We start from the raw sequence: 23,985 nt of genomic DNA, 5'->3' as shown, positions 1-23,985 counted from the left end.
CCTCTAAGTTAAACACCATCCTGAGGTGGAAGCTGTTCCTTCATCATGACTGGGTCTGTATCCTGGAACTCTCTCTCCAACTGCGCTGGAGGAGCACCTTCACCACAGATGGACTACAGCAGGTCAAGGGGACAACTCACCTTTTCCTTCTCGAGAGCAAATTAGCGATGGGCAATAAATGCCGGCCTTGCCACTGTCGGCCAACTGAATGAAACAAAATGCTTCATTTCAAAAGTAGATTATCAGCAAGTTTTCTTGTGATATGAAATGCATCAATAATCCTCAAGGATCAAAAATAACAATCCCACATACCCAAGCAAAAAGGGCTTATTAACAGCATAAAAAGCAGCTTGTGTACCCACAGACCACCTTCCTGCAATTACTATCCATTAATCTGTCTTGTGTAACCGCTGTGCTATACCTAACATTAAAATAGCAGCTATAGTCCCTCATTATAAATTATATAATAAAACTTATAAATAAAAATTACCTCAAATTTATTTTACTCCATGTCATGCAAAAACCATCAAAGTCACTGTAGAAACCTGTTCTTTGAAGATTGCATACTGATCACTGTGATCTCAAAGCAAAACAAAGTCAGTATTAAAAAGCCAATGTGTTGTGTGTGTTAAAATGGCATGAACCGTTCTCATTAAGGGCCAATATCTGGAAACCATAATCTCTGCAAAACCTCTTTAGGTGAAGAGTCATTAACTGTCACACTGTTGGAATAAGGCACTGTATCACTCAAATTGCCTTCTCTAAAATTAGCAGCACGTCCAATACCTAGAACCCATGGAAAATTTACAACGGAGGCATTAGCAAAGATTGATGAATTGTATGAACAGTCAAAAATGCAACACGTAAGGGCAAATGAATGTGTTGATAAAGTACCTGTTCTTCAGTGATACGGAAATGTTTACCACAGCGATTACACCTCATGAGGAAAAATAGATGACTGTAAATAAAAACTACATTTGATACAGTTCCAAATAATTACACTGTACCAACTTAATCACAACAATTGGCTATTACTAAGATAGGTAAGATACTCCAGGAAAAGTTAAAGGGTTCTGATAGATCAGGAGATGTAACAGATAAAACAGTTGGTGTACAGCCTAACCCAGTCTCTACTCTTGAGTTACTGACAGACTTAGTTATGTTTTTATGCAGCCAACAATTCCATAAGGAAGTCCTGATGATGAGTCTTGACCCAAAACGTTGACAGTTTACTCTTTTCCATAGATGCTGCTTGGCCTTCTGAGTTCCTCCAGCATTGCGTGTGTGTGTTGCTTGGATTTCCAGCACCTGCAGATTTTCTTGTCTTTGTGCTACTTCCATAAGGAACTGCCAATGTACCATTGCTACCCAGCAGATAATTCCCAGATTTACATGGCCTCAGGTTGAGGGGTTACCAAGGGTGGATGAGAACACAGCATTCAGCTCACAGTACAGTCAACCATGAGCTTACCAAATGGTGAAGCAGTCACAAGGACGCCTTCTCACATGATGCCTGCAAGCCCAGGACATGCTGTGTGACAGATGCCAGTTCTCTGTTTCATTGCGCCACTCTGCATGCAGTCCAACAGCAGAGAACGACTTTTGCTTTATCATTTCAAAAATAATCTTCATTCATAAATGTACACACAGAATGCAAAACTATGAATGGTTTTCTTTGCATTCAGGGTGTCATCCAGTCAGTACACTCATAGACATGAAAAAATCTGCAGATGCTCGAAATCCAAGCAACACACACTAAATGCCGGAGGAACTCAACAGGCCAGGCTGCATCTATGGAAAAGAGTACAGTCGATGTTTCAGGCCGAAACCCTTCAGCAGGACTGGAGAAAAAAGAGCTGAGAAGTCAATTTAAAAGGCGGGGGGAGAGGAGAGAAAAACACAAGGTGATAAGTGAAACTGGGAGGGGCAGGGATGAAGTAAATAACTAGGAAACTGATTAGTGAAAGAGATACAGGGCTGGAGAAGGGGGGAGTCTGATAGATGAGGACAGATTGATGAAGGGGATGGGGAATGGTGAAGGGGTGGTGGGGCATTACCAGAAATTCAAGAAATCAGTGTTCATGCTATTAGGTTGGAGGCTCCCAAACGAAATATAAGGTGTTGTTTCTCCAACTGTGTCTGGCCTCATCACGAAGATGGAGGAGGTCATGGATAGACAAACCGGAATGAGAATGGGAGGTAGAATTAAAATGGGTGGCCACTGGGAGATCCCACTTTCTCTGGCAGACAGAGCATAGGTGCTCAGCAAAGCGGTCTCACAGTCTACGTCAGGTCTCACCGCTATACTAGAGGCCACACCGGGAGCACCGGACACAGTATATAATCCCAACAGACTCAAAGGTAAAGTACCACCCCTCCCTCACCATTCCCCAAACCCTTTTCCCTCTCTCATCTTAACTCCTTGCCTGCCGATCGCCTCCCCCTCGTGCTCCTCCCGCCTTTTCTTTCATCCATGGCCTTCAGTCTTCTATCAGACTTCCCCTTCTCCAGACCTCTATCTCTTTCACTAATCAACTTACCAGCTCTTTACTTCATCCCTCCCCCTCACTGTTTCACCTATCACCTCGTGTTTCTCTCTCCCCTCCCCCCACCTTTTAAATCTACTCCTCAGCTTTTTTTCTCCTGTCCTGCAGAAGGGTTTCAGCCCAAAACATTGACTGTACTCTTTTCCATATTTGCTGCCTGGCCTGTTGAGTTTCTCCAGCATTTTGTGCCTGTACACTCATAGATTTGTCAATCCACTCATGTGTGATGGTACTGAGTTAATACAAATTACATATAAAGCAGCAAAGGACTCGTGTGGCATAACAGACTTTGCAGATATTGGAAATCTGAAGCAACACACACAAAGGCCATAAAGCCATAAGACACAGGAGCAGAATTAGGTCACTGATGCGCCATCAATAACTCTCTGAGACGTGAGGCAAGATATCGGCTTTTATTGACTGGAAGAAAGAACAAGCAGCAATTGACCACCACACTACATCCTGGACACTCTGAGGGCAGGGCTCAGGCCCCAGTCGCCTTTATACCGGGGTCTGTGGGAGGAGCCACAGTCAGTGGGAGGAGCCACAGGAGCAGTCAGCGGGGGGGGCGTGTCCAGACAGGTATATGTAGTTCACCACAGTCACTGAGTCTGATCCACCATTCAATATCAGCAGCAATCATTTACACATATCTTACACTTTACGACCAACATATTGGACAGAACAAAGTACATCCTTCTCTGAGGTGATCTTCCAGTGCCACTTGATGTCTGTTTCCCTGTGATCAGTCTGGAGATCAGATAGGCTTCCATTATACAATTACTTAAGGTATACTTCAATATGGATCCTTGCATCCTTCTCCAGCCTTTCTTTCAACAAAGAGGTAGACGATTTTCTCATCCTCATTGTGGCCATACCAGGGCAGTTTGTGTTGGGAGTGAAACCTCCAACTGTACAGTAAGGATCCAACAGAGAGGGTCCCTCTCACAGACAGCTAAATAAGGTCTTTGTGCTTGTTGCTAAGTTCAGATAAAGAGCCATTCTATCACATAGTTTGGACAGCTGCTCAATGAACCATCCCATGGTAGCAGCAGAGATACCGAGGAGCAGATTGGGAGGCAGATTTTGGAAAGGTACAAAAATAACAGGGTTGTTATCATGGGTGACTTTAACTTCCCTAATATTGATTGGCATTTGATTAGTTCCAAGGGTTTAGATGGGGCAGAGTTTGTTAAGTGTGTCCAGGATGGATTCCTGTCACAGTATGTTGACAGGCCGACTAGGGGGAATGCCATACTAGATCTAGTATTAGGTAACGAACCGGGTCAGGTCACAGATCTGTCGGTGGGTGAGCATCTGGGGGACAATGATCACCGCTCCCTGACCTTTAGCATTATCATGGAAAAGGATAGAATCAGAGAGGACAGGAAAAATTTTAATTGGGGAAGGGCAAATTATGAGGCTATAAGGCTAGAACTTGCGGGTGTGAATTGGGATGATGTTTTTGCAGGGAAATGTACTATGGACATGTGGTCGATGTTTAGGGATATCTTGCAGGATGTTAGGGATAAATTTGTTCCGGTGAGGAAGATAAAGAATGCTAGGGTGAGGGAACCATGGGTGACAAGTGAAGTGGAAAATCTAGTCAGGTGGAAGAAGGCAGCATACATGAGGTTTAGGAAGCAAGGATCAGATGGGTCTATGGAAGAATATAGGGTAGCAAGAAAGGAGCTTAAGAAGGGGCTGAGAAGAGCAAGAAGGGGGCATGAGAAGGCCATGGCGAGTAGGGTAAAGGAAAACCCCAAGGCATTCTTCAATTATGTGAAGAACAAAAGGATGACAGGAGTGAAGATAGAACCGATTAGAGATAAAGGTGAGAAGATGTGCCTGGAGGCTGTAGAAGTGAGCGAGGTCCTCAATGAATACTTCTCTTCGGTATTCACCACTGAGAGGGAACTTGATGACGGTGAGGACAATATGAGTGAGGTTGATGTTCTAGAGCATGTTAATATTAAGGGAGAGGAGGTGTTGGAGTTGTTAAAATACATTAGGACGGATAAGTCCCCAGGGCCTGACGGAATATTCCCCAGGCTGCTCCAAGAGGCAAGGGAAGAGATTGCTGAACATCTGGCTAGGATCTTTATGTCCTCGTTGTCCACGGGAATGGTACCGGAGGATTGGAGAGAGGCGAATGTTGGCCCCTTGTTCAAAAAAGGTAGTAGGGATAGTTCAGGTAATTATAGACCAGTGAGCCTTATGTCTGTGGTGGGAAAGCTGTTGGAAAAGATTCTTAGAGATAGGATCTACGGGCATTTAGAGAATCATAGTCTGATCAGGGACAGTCAGCGTGGCTTTGTGAAGGACAGATCGTGCCTAACAAACCTGACAGAGTTCTTTGAGGAGGTGACCAGGCAAATAGATGAGGGTAGTGCAGTGGATGTGATCTACATGGATTTTAGTAAGGCATTTGACAAGGTTCCACATGGTAGGTTTATTCAGAAAGTCAGAAGGCATGGGATCCAGGAATGTTTGGCCAGGTGGATTCAGAATTGGCTTGCCTGCAGAAGGCAGAGGGTCGTGGTGGAGGGAGTACATTCAGATTGGAGGGTTGTGACTATTGGTATCCCACAAGGATCTGTTCTGGGACCTCTACTTTTTGTGATTTTTATTAACGACCTGGATGTGGGGGTAGAAGGGTGGGTTGGCAAGTTTGCAGACAACACAAAGGTTAGTGGTGTTGTAGATAGTGTAGAGGATTGTCAAAGATTGCAGAGAGACATTGATAGGATGCAGAAGTGGGCTGAGAAGTGGCAGATGGAATTCAACCCGGAGAAGTGTGAGGTGGTACGCTTTGGAAGGACAAACTCCAAGGCAGAGTACAAAGTAAATGGCAGGATACTCGGTAGTGTGGAGGAGCAGAGGGATCTGGGGGTACATGTCCACAGATCTCTGAAAGTTGCCTCACAGGTAGATAGGGTAGTTAAGAAAGCTTATGGGGTGATAGCTTTCATAAGTCGAGGGATAGAATTTAAGAGACGCGATGTAATGATGCAGCTGTATAAAACTCTAGTTAGGCCACACTTGGAGTACTGTGTCCAGTTCTGGTCGCCTCACCACAGGAAGGATGTGGAAGCATTGGAAAAGGTACAGAGGAGATTTACCAGGATGCTGTCTGGTTTAGAGAGTATGGATTATGATCAGAGATTAAGAGAGCTAGGGCTTTACTCTTTGGAGAGAAGGAGGATGAGAAGAGACATGATAGAGGTGTACAAGATATTAAGAGGAATAGACAGAGTGGACAGCCAGTGCCTCTTCCCCAGGGCACCACTGCTCAGTACAAGAGGACATGGCTTTAAGGTAAGGGGAGGGAAGTTCAAGGGGGATATTAAAGGAAGGTTTTTCACTCAGAGAGTGGTTGGTGTGTGGAATGCACTGCCTGAGTCAGTGGTGGAGGCAGATACACTAGTGAAGTTTAAGAGACTACTAGACAGGTATATAGAGGAATTTAAGGTGGGGGGGGGGTTATATGGGAGGCAGGGTTTGAAGGTCGGCACAACATTGTGGGCCAAAGGGCCTGTAATGTGCTGTACTGTTCTATGTTCTATGTTTTATGGTATCAACCATGTACTGTAGTTCTCCTGCAAAACATTCAGTAATGGACTTGCGATCAATGTTAAACACACAAAATGCTGGAGGAACTCAGCAGATCAGGCAACATCCATGGAAATGACCAAACAGTCTACATTTTATACTAAAACCATTATTCATGACTGAAATTTGCTTTCACATGTTCGTTCACTTCCATAGTTGCTGCCTAACCTGCTGAGTTTTTCCCAGTATTTTGTCTGTTTTGCTTTAGATTTCCAGGATCTGCAGAATTACTTGTGTTTGTGATCAAAGTTGTTTTCCAGAAGGAACTCATCCACGAAGAATGGGCAGCAACAAGGCAAGGACCATCCTTCACAACACCAGGGACAAGCAGAGCCTCAGCCTGTGGTGACCTCTGATGAAATGGAAAATGGCCGGGTTTGAGTGCCTCAGTGAAGGAATGGGGTATGGGCCACACCTATGCCATGGACTGCAACATCCAAAGCACCTCAAACGGAATGATACAGCTCTTGCCATCTAGGAATACCATCCCACATTCCCAATTTTTGTTGGACCTTACCCACTGGCTCCTGCTAATTCTTGTCATGTATTCTGGCAGCTCCAAACTTAATCCCCAGCAGCTTCAGCTGGTCAGACAGTGGCAAAGGAAACAGTGGGTCAGTCAGTCTATTTGCCAGAGAAGATGGCCTCACTGTCCCTGCTGTTGGCTCTGGCCCTCAGCTCAAACTAATCCACCTGCAGACCAACTGTGAATGCAAGCAGAAGACAGTGACATCTTTCTTATACAGGGAGCCTGTGATCTGAGTGCCCCCATTGTCTGAAATCATTACCCCTCCTACACTCCTATCCATTCCTGACAGATTCTGAAAAGGTTTCTATGCACCACACAAAGATAGGGAGAGGGGAAACCCTGCCTGTCTCTGTAGTTGAAGGTGAAACTATCTGTTCACCACCATTAATTAGGTGTAGAGCAGATGGATTAATTTCCTGATTTCCATCCCAAGTTCAGTTTAGAGAGGTCATGCATCATGTTCCTGTGAAAGGCTTTCTCATGCTCCAAGCTGATCAGGGAAATGCCACCCCACACCAAGCCCCCAACCATGGACATAAGTGACAGCATCTTTGAGCAGGGCAAGGATGTCAGAGATTTTTCCTCTGAGTTCCAAAACAGACATGATCAGCAGTGATCTTGGGATAGAATCCTTTAATCCAGAGTCAACAGTGAGGTGGCCCTTCAGTTCCTAAATCCTGCCCTCTTCCCCTTCTGTTGTAGATATTACCTTTCCTCCTGGATTCTGGCCAACTAGGAGCATGGCATTATTCATTTCCAGAAAGTCCCAGCTCATCCAGTCCCCCAAGAGCTGAGTACACCTCAGCTGGTAAATCGTAACTTCAGGGAGTATTATTGATCACAGTGAAGCCTATTATCTTTGCCACAGTCCATGGCTGGTCCAGACATTCCTACTGGCTGCTGTCTGAAACCTCCATGACAGAGGGCAGAATTTCTGGGAGGTTGTGCTGTCTGCAGCCTCACAGTCACACAGGTTGGCACAGATGTAGTCTCGCTGGTGTTCTTCAGTGCTATAATAGGGAACCCCATGCTCAGTGCTATACCAGTCAGTCACAGGATCAGAGCCCTCACACATTTCAATGGGAATTGACAACTAGCAAGAGAAAGGTATTCCATTCCTCATCCTGGTTACTTCTTCTCCTCACCTACCTATCACTTCCCTCTGGTGCCCCTCCTCCTTCCCTTTCTTCCATGGTCCACTCTCCTCTTCTATAGATTCCTTCTTCTTCAGTCTTTTACCTTTTCCATCTATCAACTCCCAGCTTCTTAAGTCCTCTCACCTCCCCCACCCGCTCACCTTTCCCATCACCTGGTTTCACCTCTCAAATGCCAGCTTGTACTTCTCCACCTCTCCCAACTACTTCTTCTGGCTTCTGCCTCCTTCTTTTCCATACCAGATAAAGGGTCTCGGCCCGAAATATCAATTGTTCATTCCCCTCCATAGATACCGCCTGACTCGTTGTTCTGATGGGCTGGCTATTGCACTGGCCGCTAGCATCCGCTGAGTCTCGGCCAACCGGAGAGCTGAGTGATCTCCACTGACCAGTATCCCTGTTTATCAGTGGTTGTGAATGTTGGTTCCTCAAGTAACAAGTTGGACCAATATGAATGTGAGCACTTGGCAGAAACAACACTCAGTTGGGCAGTGAGGATGCCACCTCAATTGATGACGAAATGTTTGCGACCTAACCTCCAGGCTTGGCGAAGAACCCTACAAAGATTGATGTTGTTAATGGGAGCCGTTGCAGGTGAGCAAATGTGGTCAAAGGATGCCTACACTCATGGAAGTATTGTATTTCTCTGTACATCACTGTGCAGTGAGTAGATCCTCACAGGAAATGCTTCTCTTTGATGCTGAGGCATTGATTTCTTTAAATGAGTCATCACTCAGCAGGAGGTAGAGAGAGGGAGCAGCAAGTTGATGGAATTGTAGCAGGGATTCATTCACTGGTGTGCTCTGCTCAGTGCAGATGGATCTGCCCAGCAGGTACGAGAGGATTTCCCGCATGGCTGAGGATTTCCTGCTGGTTATCAGTATGCTATGGTGGTGCTAGGCATTGCTGTGTGGAAAGGGCAACTTAGATGGACAATGTTGGTTTGAAGCACCTAATTAAAACTGCCTCCCTAATAGAGAATCTCCGGTATCCCATGGCAACACAGTCTTGCAAATTTTTACAGAGATTTCTTGGAGAGTATTCTGCCTGGTTACATCACTGAGTGGTTTGTAAACAATTCCATCACAGGCACAACCCGCCCCACCATCAAAGAGAGCGTGCCTCAAGAAGGCAGGAGCCATCATAAAGGACCTTCACCATCCCCGACATCTCCTCTTCTCACTACTACTGCCAGGAAGGAGGTACAGGAGCCTGAAGATCCACACTCAATGACACAGGAATACGTTCTTCCCCTTCCCCACCAGATTTCTGAATGGTCCATGAAACTATGAACGCAACCTAAGTATTGCTTTCACTCTGCACTATTTATTTATTTTGCAATTTATAATAATTGTATGTGTTTGTACTGTACTGCCGCTAAAAAACAATTTCATGACATTTAAGATAGAGATCATAAACTTGATTCTGATGGTTCCACCTCAGCTTAGAGTCCTGAGCTGAGATTTCTCCCTGGCAATCTTCTTTCCCTCCTGCTCCTCTCCAGGCTCCCAGGCTCCATCTTTTCCTTCTCCACTTCAGCACTGACTGCTAGTTGGACGGTGCAGCTACAGACCCCACTATGCAGTCTCCAGTTCTGCTTGATGGTCACACTTGGACTGCCTTTGCAATATGGGAGGAAACTGCAGACACCAAAGGAAACTCACTCTGTCACCAGGAGAACACAGAAACTCCTTGCAGACAGTGATGGAATTCAACCCAGGAAAAATATAAAGAAAACTAGGGATCACAGTGATCTCAGAGAAAGTACCTGATATCATAACAACTTTTTGAGGAGCAACACCTCATAGTCCTTCTAGGTAGCCTCCAACCTGATGACATGAAAATCAGTTTTTCCTCATTATTATTTTCCTCTCACTTCTCTATTCCTCCATTCCACACTCTGGCCCTGCTCCCTCATCTCCTTACCTGCCTATCACTTTCCCCTGGTACCCTTCCTTCTTCCTTTTCTCCTGAGGTCCAATCTCCTCTCCTACCAGATACATCCTTCTCCAGCCTTTCTCACCCACCTGGCTTCACTTATCACCTTCTAGCTAGTCCTCCTTCCTCTCCACCCACCTTTTTATTCTGGCATCTTCTCCCATTCATTTCAGACCTAAAGAAGGGTCTCGGCCCATAACATCGACCGTTCATTCATTTCCATAGACGCTGCCTGAACTGCTGAGTTCCTCCAGCATTTTGTGTATGCTGCACTGTATTTCCTGCATCTGCAGAATCTCTCATGTTTATAAAAAAACCTTTTGTTAATATTGTAGAGAAAGCAACGATATAAAAATGCTCTTCATTTCTAGCAACACATTGCTCACACAATTCTTTTTCTGAATATGAGTCATCATTTTTCTCTGATGTTTTCTCTTCATCTGAAGCCAGGGATACAAACAGAATAATGGACTTCTCTGGATAAAAACTAGGTCAGAGAATGCACAACATTTACAAAGCTCCTCTAAATTTTTATGACAACAATAACTTACATCTGTATGGCCTCCCTAAATTGCAGTGAAATTAGCAGGATGCTTCACAGGAACGCTATTGAACACATTCAGCCAACAAAAGTTCTGGATGCTGTTTCCATTTCAACACTTAAGAGAAATTTGGATAAGTACATGGATGGCAAGGGCAAGGGAGGCTATGGTCCAGGAGCACAGCGATCTGACTGGGCAGAATAACAGTTCAGGACAGACTAGCTGAGCCAAAGGGCCTGTTTCTCTGTTGTAATGTTCCATGACATCTGGGTCAGCATGGAGAGTTTGGGCCAAAGGGCCCGCTTCGATGCTGTCTGACTCCATGACAATTTGACACAGACTCACATGAGAAGGTTTCAGGACAAATGTCATAAAATAAATCAAAAAAAGTGGGTTTTAAAGATTTTTTTTAAAAAAGAGAAGAGGCTGTGTGAAGGGATTGAGAGGGTTAGAAGCCTACTGAGCTGAGGGCATGATCAACTGAAATCAACAGTGTACAGGCATTGAGAACTGGAGGGAGCTAAGTTGATCGTTCCCATGAAGAATCCTGGGAGATTTTACCACTATGCAGAGGCTAAAGTGGATGAGAGGTGTGAAGTTGAAGGATAAAGACATGGATTGGAATGGGAAAAGTTACTTACTCTAATTTAGGCTGTCAATATTAGAAACTCACACTGAATCAGTAAGACTTCCACATCCAATACTGGGCTGCAAAGCATTAGTCTCTCACTGTCTCCTGGGATGTGGTATTCCAGTGACATCTACTGCCAATGAATAATATTGCATTCACCTGCATGTTTATTCAGACATGACATTATGATGTGTGAATGCATGCAGGCTTTTTCCCCATCCGGACCTGTGAAACTAAAACTAAAGGTCATTCATAGGTTTAGGATGAAAGGTGAAATATATAACAGGAACTTGAGGGTGAAATGCTCTAGTCAGAGGGAACTGCGAGTGTGGAACAAGCTGCCCAGGGAACCGGTGATTACAGATTCAATTGAAACACTTAAGAAAACTTTGAATAGGTACCTACAGTGCTGTGCAATAGTCTTAGGTACAAAATACAGATCAGGAGCCTAATACATTTGCACAGTACCGTTGTAATTTTATGTATTGCACTGTATTAATCCCACAAAAAAAAATTCATAACGTATGTGAGTGATGATAAACCTGATTCTGATATGGGTCCATATGATGGACTGAGAGTGGGAAGTGGGCAGGGAGAGGGGAAAAGGAGAGGGGAGAGAGTGAGAAGCATCAGACGTTCTGTAATGACGAATAAACCAATTACTTGGAATCAAATGTTGCCTGGTGTCTCAGGGCGGGTGTGTCTGCACCAGTGCCACCTCCCACCACTGGCACTCCTCTCCCACATGACTCCCACAGCACTCCACCCTCCCCATTCCCAACATCGTTTGCTCCTGCCAGATTGGCAAACTAGCTCTCCACTCTACGTTGACAAATACAGCGCTGTGCAGTTAGCATAACTACGTATTTGTGCCTAAGACTTTTGCACGCAGCTGTATATGGGAGGGGTATGGAGACCTATGGTCCTGGTGCAGGTAGATGGGAATTAGACTGGGTTGGCACATACTGGAAGGGCCAAAGGGCCTCTTTCTGTGCTGTGGTACTCTTCTACAAACAGTAGCTTAACCTCTTTTATGAATCCAGTAAAGAAGTCGGCCACTCGGCTTCCAGGCCTGCTCTGCCAGTCGTACAATCACAGCTGATTGGACTGTGACCTGAGCTCACTCTCTGGTAGCCTTTCACCCCTTTACTCATCATGGTCCATCTGCCTCTGTTTCCAGAAACAAATTCTGTTTCCACTGCTCTTAGAGGAAAAGAGTTCCAAAGATTGACAAACCTCTGAAAGAAAAAAAAAATCATCTTACTTCTGTGTTAAATGGGTGAGCCTTTGTTTTTTAAACACTGAGCCCCAGCTCCAGTTTTCGTTTGAGTAAACACCCCTTTACAACACACACAAAACGCTGGTAGAACTCAGCAGGTCAGGAGGGGAATGACGGGATGGTTGGGCTGAGACCCTTCATCAGGACTGGAGAGGAAGTGGGAAGAAGTTAGAATGAGAAGGTGGAGGTAGGAGGAGGAGTAGTATAAACTGGCAGGTGATAAATGAGCGCAGGTGAGGGAGAAGATGGGTGTGTGGGGGAGTGGGGACAAGGTAAGATTCTGGGAGGGGATAGGTAGAAGAGATAAAAGGCTGTAGAAGAAGAAATCGGATAGGACAGTGCACCATGGAAGAACAGGAAGAAAGACCAGAAACAGGGGGAGGTGATAGGCAGGTGAAGAGCAGAGAAAAAGTGAGAGGGTCACCTGAGTGGGGAATGGGAAAAAGAGAAAAGGGAGGAGGGGGTGAAATCACCAGAATTTTGAGAAATTGATGTTCATGCCATTAGGTTGGAGGCAACCCAGATGGAATATGAGGCTTTGCTCTGCCTACATGAGTTTGGCGTCATTGTGGCAGTAAAGTATCTCCATATCCGTCATTTCAAGACCCCTCTTACATATTTCAATCAATTTGCTCTTAATCTCCCAAACTCCTACAGATATACTGTAAGCTCAGCCTGTCTAACTTTCCCTCCAAAGCCAATTTGCCTATATGAAGTGTAATTAAACTTTTCTATTAGTAGCTTCCAATGCATATTTATGCTAGCATAGTGATGACAGCACCAGCAACTCTGGTTCAATTCCACCACTATCTGTAAGCAGTTTGTACAATCTCTGTGTGAGCACATGGATTTCCTCTGGGTGCTCCAATTCCTCCCCCATTCCAAAGATGTACGGGTTAATAGGTTAATTGGGCAGATGGCTGTAAAAGGGGGGGGGGGGGGGACTTGTGGACTAGTAGGGCCAGCATCTTAAGTTAAAAAAAAACACCAAAAATAAAATAAAACTTGGATCCCAAAATAAAAATATATAAAAAATAAAATTATTGGTCCTTACCATTATTGAAACTGAGCAAATAGCTAATTATATTTCATCTCCAATAAATTCAGGTTATCGGTCTCTGCATTACTCGTAATGTATATAACTTAGATCCAGCTATGTTGGCTCTTTGAGCTCAGCGATTGAGCAAATGACTAACAAGAAGAGATAAGACAGAGTGTCAGTGATCAGCAGTGAGTGCCATTGCTATTACAAAGGAAAAACTGCTAGGCAAACTCAAAGGTCTTAAGGTCGATAAGTCACCTAGATCAAACGGACTACATCGTAGCGTCCTAAAAGAGGTTGCTGAAGAGATAATGGATGTACAGGTCACTCCACTCTTTAAGAAGGGAAGAAGGCAAAAGAGTTGGAGTCTATTATTAAGAATGAAGTTTTGGGGGTACTTGGAGACCAATGATAAAATAAGTCAAAGTCAGCATGGTTTCTGTAAAGGGAAGTCTTGCCTGACAAATCTGTTAAGAGTTCTTTGAGGAAGTACAAGCAGGGTGGAAAAGGAAAGGCAGTGAATGTCATTTTCTTGGATTTTCAGAAAGCATTACATAAGGCTGCTTAAAGAGATAAAATCCTATGGCGTTACAAGAAAGATACTGGTATGGATAGAGGAATGTTTGCCAGGAGGCAGCCAGTGGGAATAAATAGGGCCTTTTCTGGTTGGCTGCCAGTGGTTAGTAGTGTTCCTCAGGGGTCAGTATTGGGACCGTTACTTTTCATATTGTTAGTTGATGATTTGGATAATGGAATTCAGGGTTTAGTGGCAAAGCTTGTAGATGATACGAAGGTAGGTGGAAGGATAGGTAGTGTTGAGGAAGCAATGTGATTGTAGCAGGACTTAAGACAAATTGGAAGAATAGGCAAAAGAGTGGCAGATGGAATGGAGTGTTGGGAAATGTATGATAATGCATTTTGGTGAAAGGAACAATGTTGCAGACTATTATCTAAATGGAGAGAAGTTTCAAACATCAGAGGTACAGAGGGACTTGTTTCCAAAGTAGGGGTATTAAGGGTTGTGGGGATGAATCTATGGCCATGATCTTATTGAATGGTGGAGCAGGCTCAATGGACCAGATGGCCTACTCCTGCTCCTACATCTTATGTTCTTATGAATTAGGAATCCTCCTGCAAGATTCCCAGAAGGTCAATTTACAGGTTGGGTCTGTGGTAAAGAAGGCAAATGCGATGATGGCATTTATTTCAAGAAGAATAGAATATAAAAGTAAGGAGATAATGCTGAGCCTTGATATGACAATAGTCAGGCCACATTTGGAGTATTGTTTTGGGCCCCATATTTCAGAAAGGATGATTCCAGGATTGAAGGGGTTAACATATGAGGAACATTTGGCAGCTTTGGGCCTCTACTCACTGGAATTAGAAGGATGCAAGGGGGGAGGGGAATCTCATTGAAACCTACCAAATGTTGAAAGGGCTAGATAGGGTGAATATGGTGAGGATGTTTCCTGTGGTGGGGCTATCCAGAACTAGAGGGCACAGCCTCAAAATTGAGCAGCAACCTTTTAGAACAGAGGTAAGGAGAAATTTTTTTTAGCCAGAGAGTAGTGAATCTGTGGAATGCTCTGCCACAGCATGCAGTGGAGGTCAAGTCCATGGGTATATTTAAGGTGGAAGTTGATAGCTTACTGAGTCATCAGGGCATCAAAGGATATGGTGAGAAGGCGAGTGTATGAGGTTGAGTGGGATCCGGTATCAGTCATGATGGAATGTTGGAGCAGATTCAATGGGCTGAATGGCCAAATTCTGCTCCTACGTCTTAAGGTCTTATAGCAGCAGGAGCTAGTTTGAAGACTGGAATTGGAAATTAAAAGTAGCTTGGGACAGACTGAGTGGGAGTACAAGTATCTGGTGCACAACAATGGTGCACAAGTATCCTGAAGTCCAATGGTATATGTGTCTCAGTTTCCCATCCTAAATCTAATGGATTAGAAGGTACTTCTGATCCATTATTTCCAACAGTAGATGGTCTCCTTCAGTTTTCTGTGTTTTCTCTCTTGTTGCTGATTGGTGGGGTGGAGTTCTGATGGGGCAATGTGTTGGTTTTTATGTGAGGGAGGGGTTGGGGATTTAAGGTCTGATGTTCTTGTTGTTTTTTCTGTGAGGCAATCTGCTGGTTTTTGTGTGTAGGAGAGGGGGTTGGAGTTTTGGGGCTGTTGGCACTGTCCTTTTTTTGTGGGGGGGAGTTGAGGCTTTGTTGGTGTCATTTTTTTTGAGAGGGACGGAGTTACGGGTTTGGAGTTTTTGATGATTCTGCTGCTGTTTTCTATGTTGGTGATCTGTCAGTTTTTCTGTGTGGTGTAGGGGATGGTTTGATGGCTTTTGTATGGTGAGGGGTTTGATGGCTTTTCTTTCAATGGCTCTCATGTTTTTTCTGTATTTTATGGCTATCTGGAGAAGGTGAATATCGAAGTTGTATTGTACATGCATACTTTGACAATAAAATGAACCTTTGAACCTTGACAAATGGCCTCTGTGTACATCTTTTTGGTGGTGTGTTGAATAATCTCTTACAACACCTCCTCACACACGTACTTGCTGTGAAACTTTAACACAAAAAAAATGCTACGGTTTTACAATCTGGGACTCTCAGAACTTGTCTAAGCAGTCATAGTGCCAATTTTTCTCAATGCACCCCCTGTAACACTGAGTCTGCAACACAGGGCCTGTATTCTTTGTAGCCTTCCCAGCCATCTTTAAAGCAGTACCGAACAGAAACAGGCTCTTCAGCCCACAGTAAACTTCCTTTAAGGCAGTAAGTTTGAATTATTATCTTATGCAAGATATTTCAAACAGTTACCTACCTCTGGCTTAAAGTTTCGCCACCATCCTTGGAGTCAGAGAACTCCAGAGGTTCAATTCCCTCTGAGAGAAGCTTCTTCTATGTACTTTGGTTTTAAATTAGCAGCCCTTTACTTGGTAACTATATCTTCTTGCTCCTAAACTTCAGTGAAAACATTTCAACATCTGCCCCGTGAAACCCTTTTGTCGCCAGTTATAGGGCAGGGACTTATACAAATCCCATCAGTTGCTAGATCCGTGAGCCCTTTCACTGGGACAGGAATTTAGAACTGTGAAGAAAAGTACATTAGTTATATTTTAACATAACTGTCTTTTGTATTTGTTGATTTTGTTTTAAATAATTTTGAAATACTCCTGGGACAGACGGCAGCAATGATTAAAAAAGATCATTTATCCCCAATCTGGGCAGTTTTTCTCTCTCCACTGAGGCTTTCTGACCTGCCAAGTACAGAAAGAGCCCTCCCCACCATTGACTACATCTACAAGAAGCACTGACGTCAACAGTGCTCACCATGCAGACCATGCTGTCTTCTCACTGCTGCCATCGGGAAGACCGTACAGGAGCCTTAGGCCCCACACAACCAGGTTCAGGTAGTTGTTACCCTTTCACCATCAGGCTACGGAACCAGAGTAGATATCTTCACTCACCTCAACACTGAACTGATTCCACAACATAGGGACTCACTTTCCGGGACTCTGGAACTCATGTTTTCATTATTGTTTATTTACTTTTTTATTAGTATTATTTTATATGTTTTATTGTATTTGTATAGTTTGTCTTCTTTTGCACATTGTTGGTCAGTCTTTTGAGTGTAGATTGTCATTGATTCTGTTGTATTTCTTTGTTCTACTGTGAATGTCTGCAACAAAATGATTCTCAGGGTAGTTTATGGTGATAGACTACTTTAATAGTAAATTTACTTTGAAATTTGAACTTCGAGAATTTGCAGTATTCTGCTCCGCTTTGGAAATCCGGCAAGTCACAATCTGCCTCTCACAGTTCCAGCGGTGTTTGCTTTACTTTCTCTCATCTGCCCTCATTCATATTCTCTGTTTATACCTCCTCCAGACAGATCAGGTATGTTGAGTAGGCATTTGCCTCTCTCCCTTTCACAGCACTAATACAGCCCTCATCTGGACTCTCTTGTTGTCTGTCCATCTCAGGAATTCACTGTTCTCTCCACCCCTCTGCCAATCAAAGTGCACTTAAACCCAGTGGCCACTTTATTAGGTGTGGGAGTAGAACCCAGTGTGGCCCTCGGCTGCCGTATCCTATCCACTTTAAAGTTCAACGGGTTGCGCATTCAGAGATGTTTTTCTGCATGCCATGAAGTTACTTGAGTTACTGTCACCTCCTATCAGCTTGAACCAGTCTGGCCATTCTCCTCTGACCTCTCTCATTAACATGGCATTTTTCACCCACAGAACTGATGCTCACTAGATGCTTTTTTTCTCCCCCTTTTCACACCAATCTCTGCAAACTTTAGAGACTGTTGTGCATGAGAACCCCAGGAGATCAGCAGTTCCCGAGACATTCAAACCAGCTCGTCCGGCACTAACAATCAAAGTCACTTAGAATGCATTTCTACCCTGCTCTGATGTTTGATGTGAACAGCAACTGAAGCTCTTGGCCTTGCCTGTGTGCTTTTATGCATTGATGTTGCTGCCATATGATTGGCTGATGAGATACACGCATTAACGAGCAGGTGTACCTAATAAAATGGCCACTGAATGTACTTTCTCACTCTTCCAGAACTGAATGTCACTGGCCTGAAATCTTAACCATTTTCTCTTCACTGTCCTACTGTGTATCCCCAGCATTTTCTTAACACCCTTGAAAGCTTTAACAAACCAAACCACATAGGACACTGCCACTGCTCAATCTCAGCAAGAAATCTTCACTAGCTGGTTGTGAGTATCATCGTTACATAATTTTGACTACAGTTCAGTAGGGACTGTGTGTCTGATGGTTTCATCTGCAAAATCTGAGCCAATGCAGCCATTCAGCTATCTTGCCTGCACCAGCTCTCTAATTAACTCCACCCCCTATTCATTCCCCCAGCTCTGCCAAGTTTTCCATTTATTATATTGTTATTGAAGTGTATTGAATATGTTTATGCAACCTCTTTAGGAAGTCCCTCCTACAACATTACAACTCTTACATAAAGAAAACCTCAGATTCTTTCACCAATCACCTCAGTATGATTCTTTTAGTTACTGACCTTTTAGCAGTGACTAAAAGCAGTTTACTTACGCACTGTAATGTGAAAATTTTAGTTCCCCTGCAGAACATGTGAAATAGAAGCAGGAATAGACCATTCAGTCACTCTGCTGAACAATAAGTTCACAGCTGGTCTTTTCACTCATCACTGTGTTCCTATACTCAACCCTTTGATTTTTTTTAATATTTAGAAGTCTATCAATCTGTATATCTTCTAATGAAGAAATTTCTTCCCACCCTGGTCCTTAATAGTAAGCCATTCATTTTGAGACTGTGTCTCCTGGTTACGTCTCCCAGTCGAGGATGATATCAATTACATATCTATCGAGCCTCCAAAGAATGTGAGACATGTTCTAAATTCAATAGAGAAGTCCTATCCTCGTACACAAGCCCATCATTCCAGGAATCCATCTGACTAGCCTTCACTGCAGTCCATCTATTGCCAGTCTACTCTTAACACCAGACCTGCACGCAACAGTTGAGGTCTGGTCTCACCCACATCTCTATATAAACGGAGTGAGACATTTATCAATGTAGCATTTCCCTTCCTAAGTGCTTGCTGAACCGGCATGTTCGCGTTTAGTGATTTACTAACCTAATCCAACACACACAAAACAGTGGTAATTAGCCAAAACTAAACATTGACTTCTGCCAAACAGCCTTCTTGAAGGATAATACTTAAAAACACTAGACAATCTCTCACTGTTACTCTACTCCCAGATTTGCAAGGTAATTCCATATCTTATTGTGCTTATTGTGTATTTTATGCTGCACAGGATCCAGAGTAACAATCTGCCACTACCTTGGGTCATTGTTAGAGTTTTCTGAGGGCTCTGAGTTTTTTTGCTGTTGTGTTTTTTTGTATTCTATGCGTTTTATCAATTGGAATTTTCTGTATTGTTGCATTTTGGGTTTCTTATGTGTTTTTGTTAGGTCTTCTCTAGTTTATATTTAAGTTGTAATTGTCCTCAATTTCTTCCAAATAATTCTCTAAGACTTCACAGGAGGCCAATTAAATAGCCTTGGACTTATGTCTGTTATTAGAACAGTTACTTGTAAGCTTGTAATTAGTTTGGAGTTTTATTAAATGGGCACAGAGACTTTCATGCCCTGGAGTGTATTTAAACTGGTTTGGTTGTTCTGACTCTTGTCGAGTTATCCAAGACCTTGTAAGTTCTACTGTTTCGCTTCATCTCTTTTGTAAATAAAATTCCTAACTTTGTTTAATCCTCCAAGTCTCTGTGTGATCCTGCTCTTGGGTCCAAGGATACAGCACGACACAGCCACTTCATTTTCCTTTACTCCTCTGTACTGACAAATCAGTCCAAACTATCTTGAATCTGGAATCGCGAATCTACATGCCATTGCTGCAACGAATGTGGTTTATTCCATTATCACACTGACTGGTAGGTGTGCATTTCCTCCACAATCTTCATATGGGCAAACCATATGCCCAAAATTTCAAAACATATGGCGATGCTGAGAGTCCCTTACACAGCAGAGATAAATTCTTCCAATTTATGGAATAAGCTGCCAGCAAGAGTGGTTAAGGCGCATATATTAATAATATTTGAAACATACTTGGGCAGGTACAAGGATTTGAAAGGTTTCGAGGGACAGAGGCCAAATGTGGGCAAATGGAACTAGCTCCCTGCTCAGCTTTGCTCCAGTTGGATGGTAGGCCCTGTTTCTGTGCTGTATGACTCTATATATTTTTTAAGAAAGTAATCAGTAACTGGGGAGGTTTTGTTGTAAGATTTTAGGGGCCAATCTACCAATGGATCTTCTGGAAGTGTGCTGTAACTGGGTTGATGTCTGAGGGGAGAGTATGGCTTTGCCCTCTGCTCAGTAGAGTTCTAGCTGATGCTGAGGTCCTTATGGGTCAGTGCCAGCTACTTGTCTCTCATGCTGGGATCTGCCCAGGAGCAGGGAAGCCAATTCAAGCATGGCAGCCAATTGAAATCAAAGGGGGATGAGATGCAAATGAAAGGTAAAGATTCAAAGTACAATTTATTGTCAAAGAATGTATAAATAATACAGCCTTGAGATTTGTTTGCTCACAGGTAGCCACAAAGCAAAAAAACTTGAAAGAAACCAATTTAAGAAAAAAAAGAGTAAAAATAAAAATAAAAACCCAGTACGCAAGAGAAATTTAAAAAAAATACAGATCCTGCAAACAACTGAAGCAAACAACAGCATCCCGAACCAAAACTGAGTCCTCAGATCGGAACCCCACAGCAGCCTGGAGGAAGCCCAAAGCCTCTCTTATCAATTCATCATATTAGCAGACATGGAGCACAACAGCCGGGGCAGACTTCATAGCCTCAGCTCCATGGAGAGAGGAGTGACCATTGCACAGAACAAGCAAAATCGGCTCTTCCCTTGGATCCCAACACCTCATCTTTGCAGTCAATCTGGGCCAGTGTTTAAACTGACCAAATAATGGAGCAGCATAAAACTTGAGGTACGGAGTTATACAGAGGGGTTGAGAAGCCAGGACTTAGTTTATTGAAGTGTAGGAGAATGAGGGGTATCTTACAGAAGTATCTAAAATCATGAGGGCCATAGATAGGGTGAATGCATACAATCTTTTTCCAGGGTTGAGAATTAAGAACCAGGCAACATAGATTTAAGGTGAGAGAAGAGATTTAAAGGGAAGGTAAGGAGTATTTTTTTTTGCATACAGAGAGTGATTAGTTTAATGAATGGGCTGCCAGAGGAAGTTGTTGATGCAGGTATATCAATAACATTTAAAAGGCATTTGGACAGCTACACGGATGGGAAAGGTTCAGAGTGATATGCGTCAAATGTGGGAGCTGGACTAGCTTAGCTGGGAATCCTGGTTGCCATGGACCACAGAGGTAAAGGGCCTGTTTCAGTACTGTACAGTCTATGAAATCTTAGACTGCATTAGAGATTGTGTGTGTATGTGTTTACATGTTTTTCTTAGCATTTTAATCATGGGTGTACACCAACATTGCATACAATTTTACATGCAACACAAACAAAATGCTGGTGGAACACTGGTGTGTTGCTTGAATTTCCAGCATCTGCAGATTTCCTGATGTATACAATTTTACATTTTTAGCATTATAATCCTCCAAGGCAGTATGCAAGTTTGCTGATGTAACCACTGTTATTGGACGAACCGTGGGTGGTGAAGAATCGGCATACAGGAGCAAAATAGGACACATGGATGAGAGGTGCCTCAACAACAACCTCTCACTGAACGTCGGCAAAAGTGCAGAACTGATGGTTGACTTAGGAAGGGAAAATAGCCTAACATGTGAACCAGAAGTGCAGATGATCAACAGCTTTAAGCTCCTGGACACTAACACCTGCCATTGTCCTTGTCCAGTACATAAATGCGATCATGCAGAGAGCGCACCAGTGTGTTTACGTTCTTAGAAAACTTCCAAGGTTCAGCATGTTAATGAATACAGTCAAACTTTTGCATATGTACTGCTGAAAATATCCCGACTGGTTACCTCCTAGTCTGGGATGGCAATTCAAATGCACAAAAACATAAGAAGCTGCAGTTGGTAGTGAACTCCATCCAAAACATCACAGGCACATTCCCCCACCCCCATAGAATCTACGAGGTGTTCATCTATCATCAAAGATCCCGACCAACCAAACATGCTATCTTCTCACAGTTACCATCAGGCAGGAAGTATAGCAGCCTGAAGTCCCAATCACCAAGTTCAAGAACAACTACTTCCCTTCAACCATTCGGATCTTGAACCAGCTTTCACATCCCTAATCACTACCTCAGTACACCAACATAATGACCACTTTACATTCAATTGGACTTTTTTCTTCTAATTGTGCCCTTTCTTGCATAATTTGTTGATCACCTCCACTCTATCAACCAAAAGTAAAAATTCCCTGTGGCCAAACATTTTAATTCTGATTCCCATTCCCATTCCGATATATGCCATGATGAGCCCACCCTCAGGGTGGAGGGACACCACCTCTGGATAACCTCCAACCTGACGGCATGGAAATCAATTTCTCCTTCCAGTAAAATAAAATCCCTCACCCTCCCCTCTTCTTCAATTTCCCTCTCTGGCCTCTTACCTCATCAGCAACCTATCACCTCCCCCTGCGTATCCTCCTCCTTCCCTTTCTCCTATGGTCCACTCTCCTCTCCAGCTACCTTTCATCTTCTAGTTGTCCACCTTCCCCTCCCCCACTGTTTTATTCTGGCATCTTCACCCTTTCTTTCCAGTCCTGAAGAAAGTTCTCGGCCCGAGACATTGACTGCTTATTCATTTCCATAGATGCTGCCGGACCTGCGCTGAGTTCCTCCAGCATTGCTTTGTATAATTAATGTTTTAAAGTATGACTTCCTTGGGAACATTGCATTAGTGATGGTCTGTGCTGTAATGAAGCTGCAAGTAGGTTTTTCATTGCAACTGCTGAAACATGTACTGTAGTTGTGCGCATGACAATAGACTGAATATTGACTATTTTGGCATTCCATGAGTGTAGATGCTCTGAATTACTCTGATAATCTGGAAGCCAAGCCACTCTAAAAGACACAATGTGGGCCAGCAATCTCAGGCACCAGACCCGGGAGCACACTGGTAAGGTATTTTCCCCTCCAATGCACAGCAGACTTTAAATTGCTAAGACATAGGACTGACCTGTAATAGTAGCCGAAGTCAATGACTCCTCGTTCAGTAGCTCGTTCCTCACCATGCAACTATACGTGCTGTTTGGCTCCAGTATCACCCGGATCACGCTGTGCACTTCAAACAGGCCCTCCTCATTGGCCACCTGCGACGTCGTGATGTTCTCAGTGATGTTGCTCCCTTTCCCGTCGAGCCACTGGACCGTTGCTGGTGGGTAGCCCCCCGAGGAATGGCAAGCAATGGCCACCTCATCACCAGGCTTCAGGTCTTTGCTGGGCTCCAGTTGAAGGTTGGGCTTGGAGTAAGAGGCTGGAATAATGCAAGAGTTACGAGTATCAGCAGCGTGAAAACTATGCGTCCATAATTTGCTTCCTGAGAATCATAGAAATACAGGTCCTTTAGACAGTATCTACACCAACCATCAACCACCCAATTACAATAATCCTACATTAGGAACATAGAGTACAGCACAGGAGCAGGACCTTTGGCCACAATGTTGGGCAAACTAATTAAGCTATTGACACCGACTCCTTGTTGTCTATACATCATCCAAAGGCCTCCATTCTCCACAGATATCTAAGAGTCTCTTAAACACCTCTATCACAACTTTCTCCATCACCAACACTGGCAGTGCGTTCCAAGTACCTACCACTCTCCTTTAAAGAACTGATCTGTGCATCCCCTTTGGATTTACCCCCTCACACATTATAAGTATCCCCACTAGTATTAGATATTTTGTCCCTGGGATATGTGCAGGACATTTCTCATTGGCAGACTTTATATGAAATGTAGCGTCTTCAGTATTATTGGGCCCTCACTGGCAGGTGGATTGGAGCAGCTTTTAACAAATTTCTCAAAACAAAGTGTGCCCACAACAGTGGATCCGGCTCGGGCTCGAGCTCGAGCACCTTATTCCCTCTTGGCTTGCAGTGCTTTCACTCATGGTGAAAACACGTACCACATCACAAACACAGGACATTCCGCAAACCACGGACATCCTGAGCCACACCAAACACGCTGGAGGAACTCAG

The 23,985-nt window shown here is 43.8% G+C and overlaps 1 protein-coding gene across 3 annotated transcripts in view; it reads right to left on the bottom strand.

Annotated features, from left to right (window-relative positions):
- cd276 (CD276 molecule) overlaps window positions 1-23,985 on the bottom strand; it is a 455,194-nt gene that overhangs the window by 291,545 nt on the left and 139,664 nt on the right. For all 3 annotated transcript variants that reach the window (XM_073025039.1, XM_073025041.1, XM_073025038.1), the window contains exon 4: window positions 22,967-23,263. In XM_073025039.1, coding sequence (XP_072881140.1) covers window positions 22,967-23,263 — 297 coding nt within the window. The remainder of the gene's footprint in view (window positions 1-22,966; window positions 23,264-23,985) is intronic.

Source organism: Hemitrygon akajei, chromosome 21 (genome assembly GCF_048418815.1).
Source record: "Hemitrygon akajei chromosome 21, sHemAka1.3, whole genome shotgun sequence".
NCBI classification, from domain to species: domain Eukaryota; kingdom Metazoa; phylum Chordata; class Chondrichthyes; order Myliobatiformes; family Dasyatidae; genus Hemitrygon; species Hemitrygon akajei.
Note: the sequence above shows the minus strand (reverse complement) of the source record. Positions and strands in the feature narration are given on the sequence as shown.